At 42.1% G+C, this 7,130-nt stretch overlaps 1 protein-coding gene across 2 annotated transcripts in view; it reads left to right on the top strand.

Annotated features, from left to right (window-relative positions):
* Positions 1-6,607, top strand: part of ripk1l (receptor (TNFRSF)-interacting serine-threonine kinase 1, like) — an 18,372-nt gene extending 11,765 nt beyond the window's left edge. For both annotated transcript variants that reach the window (XM_008297506.1, XM_008297505.1), the window contains one exon: positions 5,252-6,607. In XM_008297506.1, coding sequence (XP_008295728.1) covers positions 5,252-5,553 — 302 coding nt within the window. In that variant the 3' untranslated portion in view covers positions 5,554-6,607. The remainder of the gene's footprint in view (positions 1-5,251) is intronic.
* The last annotated feature ends 523 nt before the right edge of the window (positions 6,608-7,130 follow it).

The following is a 7,130-nucleotide window of genomic DNA, read 5'->3' as shown; positions in this document are numbered from 1 at the left end:
TTTGGTGAGTTTTCGAGTATGTTTAGGGCCTCAAAAACGCGTGTCTTTGGCACGAATAATAATAACAATCCGAGCAGTTCCAATAGGGTCTTCGCACCCTTTTGGGTGCTCGGACCCTAATAATCACATTTTAATGGAGCTCCTAATGCATTACCGATGTGATGATAGTGTGGTTGTGCAAATTGGAGGTGTTTTGTTGTTGTTGTTTTTTTACCTGTTGAGTTAAGTATCGTCTTAACTAAACAGAGGAAAATTAATCCCTTCGTTCCATGACGGATTAACGATGAGGTTCTAGGACATCAAGGTTTTCCAGAAATTACATCCATTTTACTAATCAGATTAAAGGACAATGTTAAAATGGCACCCTGTGGATCGACAGACAAAATCTAATTAAGCGCTTTTATTCATCAAAAGGAACTGACTATGCATCAGAAACACGGAACGTAAATCAAGATTTTATTTTAGATCGTATCAGTGCAGTCTCCTGGGATCACATTTGAAAAGAAACATTTCTGCGACCGGCTGAGAAATTCCAACAACGGCTTGAGATGCTGTCAGAGTAATTGGACAGATCCCCCATTGTCGTCACTTTTTTCTTTTACAAAATGGATTTACACACAATTACAGACAACACTCACGTAATAGCTTTTCTACACCGATTCACGAACTGTGAGTATGTACAAAAGCGTTACTTGGCTTGTGTTTTTCTTTTGTTCTGTTTGTCTTTCTTCTCTTTCCATCTGCGGTAGCGACATAAACATACGTTGAATTGTTTGGCAGTAAATTGCATTCGATTGTACACAACATGGCGACGACTGACATCTGTGCGACGTATATTGACGGACCTGCACCTTGATTGCAGTCTTAGTTTTATGCATGGTGCGTGTTCATGCACAGCTGACGAAGCACCGTCTATAACCATATATACCTGCAGGTTTCGAGTGTAAACAATACTTGGACTGGCATTTCAAAGGAAGTGTTTTTTGAACGGTTTTCGGTTCTCGTGAACACAAACGGGTGTGTTTCTGGAATCGTCCGTTTACTTTACAAATCACAGAATACATGTTACACCCCTTTCACAACAAAGTCATCAAAACTCAAGACTATTAGAGTGCTCTATTAATTTTACAGTGAATTAAATTAGAATAAATGTGACTCTAATATAGCAGTGAGTTGTAAATGACTCTATATTAGCAGCAAATGACTGCTAAAATAATAATATGCAGTTAATAGGCCCACAAGTATTTGCACAGCATTTGCCAAAAGTGCAGAATACCAGCTTTAATTTAAGGGTGACAGGCTCAACATCTGAAATATGCAATTATTATATTATGAGCTTTTTGTGAAAAATCAAAAACCCAGAAATAACATTCTAAAGCTCCAAATCTATTATTAATCATTTTAAATATTCTCCTAGTTTTCCTCCATTCAGCTTGACAAAGCCGGGAACACTTCCTTCCAGTTTGAGCTTCAGGGATTGTTTGAGGCAGTAGAATATTTTAAGGCAAATTTAAGTCGTGCTGAAAATAAGAAGAACATCTACGAATGAAGGGGAATGAATCTTAGCTGATCTACGAATACATTGCACAGGGAAATTAATTCAGTTGGCTGGTGAACTTGTTTTTTTTTTTTTTGTTTGTATGAATCAAGCCTCAAAAGCAAGAAAAAAGTGAAACTTCAGAGATGCAATAAGTGCAAATAATAATGATCAAAATAATGTAATATTTACACATTGCAAACTTACAACTACCCTAAGGTTTATGCAGATTAGACGTATTTGACAACCCACTCAAAAATGAATGGAGCTGAAAATTAAATGCACTCTTCCAGGTAAAGCTGCCGTTCTGTCTTCTGTCAAGTCAGCCAAAGAAATGCACATCTGGCATTGATAGAAGAAACAAACAGAAGAAATGCATAAATACATTACATGGTTGCTGCCCAAACACTAAGGCAGTATATTGTTAATTCCTGAACAAGGTTTCCTGCAATATAAAAAAAAAATAAAGTAATTGCACATTTTAAAGAACATAACCTGCAAATGTTAAAAAATGAAGAGTTCATTTGTCAACAACAGATTCCTCCATTTACACAAACCTTCAGGAAACCCACTTTTCCATCGTCTACCTGAGACATTATCAGTCAAACTTAAGTTATCTCTATTTTTGTCATTTCTACTGAGTCAAATCCACTCAGCTTCAGTTTGATTGATATTATTTCGAGCAAACAACAACAAAAAAAGTTATTTTTTATGAAAATCTACAAGGATGGAGTTATCTGTTTTTGCAGATGAACTCTTCAAATATTCTGCAAACAACAGAATATCAGGGCCAAGCCACTTTAGCCTGCCCTGGCACCATCTCTAAATTAATATGGAAGTTGTCTGCTTCTGAGGTCCGTTTTGTGCCCATGGTGGCCGTCAGAGGCTTGTTGGGGAACACACTTTCCGCCTCCTGCTTTTGTATTTGGGAAACTGGCGTCTCTTGATCCTTGGATAGATCTCCGCTGGCAGCCAGGTTAGTGACGCCGCACATTTGAGGGTAGTGGCTGAAGCACTGAAAGGCATCCTTGCACTTCTCACAGCTGTGATGCTTTAGCTTTACAACAGGTGGCTGAGCGGAGGAGTTGGCTGAAGGCAGCCGGTTGGTCTGCCTGTGGACCGCACGCAGCCTGACCCTGATCTTCCGCTTTGAGCAGCACTCGGCCGAGCACTGCCGGCAGAGGCAGCCCTTCAGACAGGCGTGGCATAGCGTGCCTATGTCCCTGCACATTATCCTGCGGAAGTTGGGTCTCAGCATCAGGTAGATGATTGGGTTGTAGATGGTGGAGGACTTGGCGAACATGGCTGGCATGGCAAAAGCCAGAGGAGGGATGTTTTCGACGTGTCCAAAGGCAGCCCACATGGACACCACAGCGTACGGACTCCATGCCGCGAAGAAACCGATGCAGACAGCTACGCTTAGCTGGTAGAAAAACAAGAACAGATCATCAATACAAACATTTAAAAAAGGCAAAGTAGCCTCCCCAAACAGCTCTGCGTTGTAGTTTATGGAACAATATTATAGTTCATGCAAGTTTTAACTGTGTTTTTACAGAAAACTTGTGATTAATTCAGAGCTGGTTTTGTCTTTTTGTGTGATTTAATGACAATAAATAGTGGAGTATCTGGCTTATCTTTTAAAAAACACCAGATGGCTGCTGCATTTATCTTAACCTGAAAGATTTGACCCCTCAGATCCAACACTTTCGTGTCTCTTCAAAATGAGTATAAAGCATTCTTATGACAAAAGAGTATGTGATGAGCTACCGGCAAAGGCAGCGGTAGCTTCTCATCCATCACAGGACGAGCAGGGCCTGCTAATGAGGAGCCGCATCACAGGGAGGACCTATTGAGGTCACTGCCAATTTCTTCAACAAATGGAGGCGTGAGGAAGTCTCTGAAGGACCGTCGTCTCTAAGGAGGTGCTTTAATATGTTTGCCATGATCCCTCTGCCTTCCCATTAGCACATTATCCACATAGCTATACAATCTAAGTTTTTTTTTTTTCTTTCTCACTTATCAGTTTTCCTTTTCTTTCATTTGTTTTGAGGTTAGGTCCCAGATTGGCAGAAGGAAACAGAAAAGTAATCACAGACATGAACATTTTTGTGTGTGGGTGGGTACTGTATATCCTGCATCTGCCAAAAATCCTCTCATGTGCTGTGATTGTATGGAAACACTTTGACGTTACCTTAACGATGATGGTCTGGATGCTGCTCATGTGCGTCTGCCTCAACGAGTGTTGCTTCATGGTCTTGCGGGACGCCTGCACTGTGACCAGGATGCCCGTGTAGGACGCCAGAATCACGCAGCATGGGAGGATGTAGCAGAAGATGAACAGCGCCACGGTGTAAGAGCGAGCAGAGGAGTGCTCGTTGGACAGGCGCCAGTCGATGCAACAGGCGGTGCCGTAAGGCTCCGGCCCGTACTCCCCCCAGTGGGCCAGCGGGGAGCAGGCGAACAGCAGGGCGTAGACCCAAGCACAGGCAATGAGCAGACAGCCGTGAGCAGAGTTAAACCGGTTCCCTGTTGAAACAGAGCGAGTTCATATGTTATTACTCATGCATTTGGCTGATTTGGGCACAGATATGATTTAATGAATTGCTGATTGACTATGAGATGCTTCAACACGTGAACACCCCTCCAAGCTCCGACTCCACCGTCTAGTTTATATATAGTTTCATATCACCACATGTGAAGTCAAAGGTGTTCAAAGGTGTGAAAGCGTTTCCCAGCAGCTCATCTAAACTGGTCGGTATCAGTCTGAGGCCTTTATGACAGCTCTGAATGTCTGGCCGTAATTAAATCTGTGATAACACCTTCGACCTGCTACAGGTAGCGACCTCTCTGAACGCGGAGGAATCGAGCAAAACCAAATCTACACAGCAGAGTGTGATGCCGAAGAAATGCTCCATCCAACGCTGATTCGCTCAGCGGAAAGCTTCCCTTTCAAAAACCAGAAGACGTGCGTCACTCCATGCGAGCCAGCTTGTGTAACTGATGGAAGCCCAACCTTCCAGTGATGGTAGATGGAGACCACAATAGCCTCATTGTCCATCCTGAATTGAAAATTTTTCTTGAGAAATAGGTGAAGCCGTTGCCGCATTGATGACTGTGAGACCCTGTTTACTGCCCTGTCCTTGAGCATCCACCGCAGTACAAATGCTACAAGCTCCCCCCTCACCTTGCGAGTCTTCTCGTTTGACTGGTAAACACTGACTTCAGATGAAAGACTGTTTTGTTTGAATGATGTAAGAGGTGGGCTGCAGCCTGCATGTCATAACAGCTCATCCATATGTCCAAAATTGGGTCAAGATGGTTCTTGACTGAGCATCTTGCAGGAATTCTTCTTCTAGGACACTAACTAGCTACAAGTAGGTTTTCCTCAGTGGTGAAGTTATTGAGAACAGGGTCCTCCCTCTGAAAAAGAGTCCCTGGACATATCAGCCCATTTCTGCTGCAGCCTGGCATTTTCCAGGCAGTTGCTACCGTCTAAATGTGTCTGTCTGTGTTGAGATTAGCTTCAGACTCTCTTATTCTAACTACGATTAGAGGCAGGTTGACAGTTGTTTCCGTTTCATTAGAGTGCTTAAGGTACACGGGGTAATTTTATGGATTGATAAGCTAGCTGAGGTAGAGCGTAAACCTCTGCAGGCCTCATTAACCCGCAGCAAAAGTGAGGCCTCTGGAGGTGTTCTTATNCGTCTCCTTCAGATGACCACGCTGTGACTGAGGAGCACCTGGATCTGCTGAGGGATAACATCGGCTCCAAATGGAAGCGCTGTGCGCGACGCCTGGGCCTGAGCGGTGTGGAAATAGAGACCATAGAGCACGACTACTACCGGGACGGCCTGCCGGAGATGGTGCACCAGATGCTCGAGCGCTGGAAGATGAAGGAGGGATGCATCGGCTGTACTATCGGGAAGCTCTGTCGAGCTCTAGAAGGAAACATAAAGGTAGACGTCATCCAGAAGATACTGGACATCTGCAGTTCTTCTTCTCTCCAGATGTCATAAGCTTTTCATAAACTCACCAGATTTGCCATATTGACTCTATGGCAGCCGTATTTTCTGAACTGTGATTAAGGGCTCTGGGGGTCAGTTTAACCAAAGGTGAAGGTTTAAGAAAAGAAAAAGAAATCTAAAATGTTTAGGTTTTGGTTTTATATGCTCTCGCTCCGCAGTGTTGTCGTCCTCTCACAATAATTTCATATAACTGACTCGGATGTTGTAGAAAACGCAACAGCTCCAATCAACGACAATCCCTGAAAATAAATCCGTTGGTTTCTTGTGATAATCATAAAATTTCCTGTCAAACATTTACATGTGGACGTTGTACTGGTGAATTACTGAACACTGTCTAGTAGTCACTTGTTTCCATCCGTTACCTTTTACCTTAAATCACTGACCGCACGACTTTCCTGTCAAGCAAACGTAGACACGGTTTGGGTTCTTCTGATCATGGAATTTCAAAATCAGTGTGTATTTTTGTAATTTGCCTCACCAATAAAAGGTTGTTGTTTTTATTCATATCAGTATCAAATCAAACCAAGAATTATTACCAAGAATAAAAGTGATGTTTTTTTAAATAACGTTTAATAAAATTGTACTCTGTGCTGGTGTTATGAAAAAAGCCATTTAGTTTGTGCGTAGTTACTGTACCAGCGTGATGAGCCCGTATCTGGAGACGACCGAATGGTGTGTGTGGTAAACATTCATTTCAGGAGCCTGAAAGGAGCTGAAGACAGACCAGAATGCAGATTGTACAGAAGGATACGTCCTTAATATTGTCTGCAGTTATGACTCTTGAATTTCAGACCTGCTGCAGGTTGTCTGCTTCCATGAATGTCATTGGCTTTGTTGGCTGGTTGTGTCCGGTATGTGGACTTAACGGGAATGAAATCAAATCTTTAATGAGTTGTTGTACTGTAACGTGTCAAGCATTCTGGATAAGAAGCTCCTTTTGTCCCCATTCTGATCATTACAAAATGCTGTAATGAGTTTTTCCACAGCTCGGTCCTCTGAAATGCTATTTTTACATTCAGAATAAACTGTACATATGTTTCTAAAATTCTTGGTGTGTGCGTCGTTTATTTTTTGAACTAAACAGCTTAGATGCTTGGTGCTGAATGTTACTTTGAGTTTAGCAGTTCTTCCCGTTCTTTTCAGTTATTACCTAATTGCAAGTACATTGAATGCTTGAAAACTTTTCAAGGACTGTCACCTCTGAATATGTCCTTCATCTGCTTTGTTTGATCATTTCACTGAGAAGCAAGAGAGATGATGAGAATCTGTCATCATGTTCACAGACTATAGGTTGTATATGTGAGGAAGGTAATGTAATGAAAGTTACTTGCTGCATATAATGTTGTAAATATCAGGAACTTACAGGTTTGAGCTCTCACCCCAGAGTGTTTGACCACCGTTGTCATACTGTATAACACACTGACTGATGTATTGTTATATATTTAGGACTCCCCATCAGTCAGCTAAAACTAAAGAATCCTCACAAAGTCTTTTTGCCTTTCTTGAAGCTTTTAGGAGCTGCAGATAAAGTTAGCAAACTTAATGTTAATTGCTAACTTACCGATTCA

The sequence above is a fragment of the Stegastes partitus genome, unplaced genomic scaffold (genome assembly GCF_000690725.1).
Source record: "Stegastes partitus isolate 25-593 unplaced genomic scaffold, Stegastes_partitus-1.0.2 Scaffold1225, whole genome shotgun sequence".
In the NCBI taxonomy this organism is placed as follows: Eukaryota; Metazoa; Chordata; class Actinopteri; family Pomacentridae; genus Stegastes; species Stegastes partitus.
The sequence above is the reverse complement of the archived record's forward strand: the minus strand, read 5'-3'. Positions and strand labels throughout refer to the sequence as shown.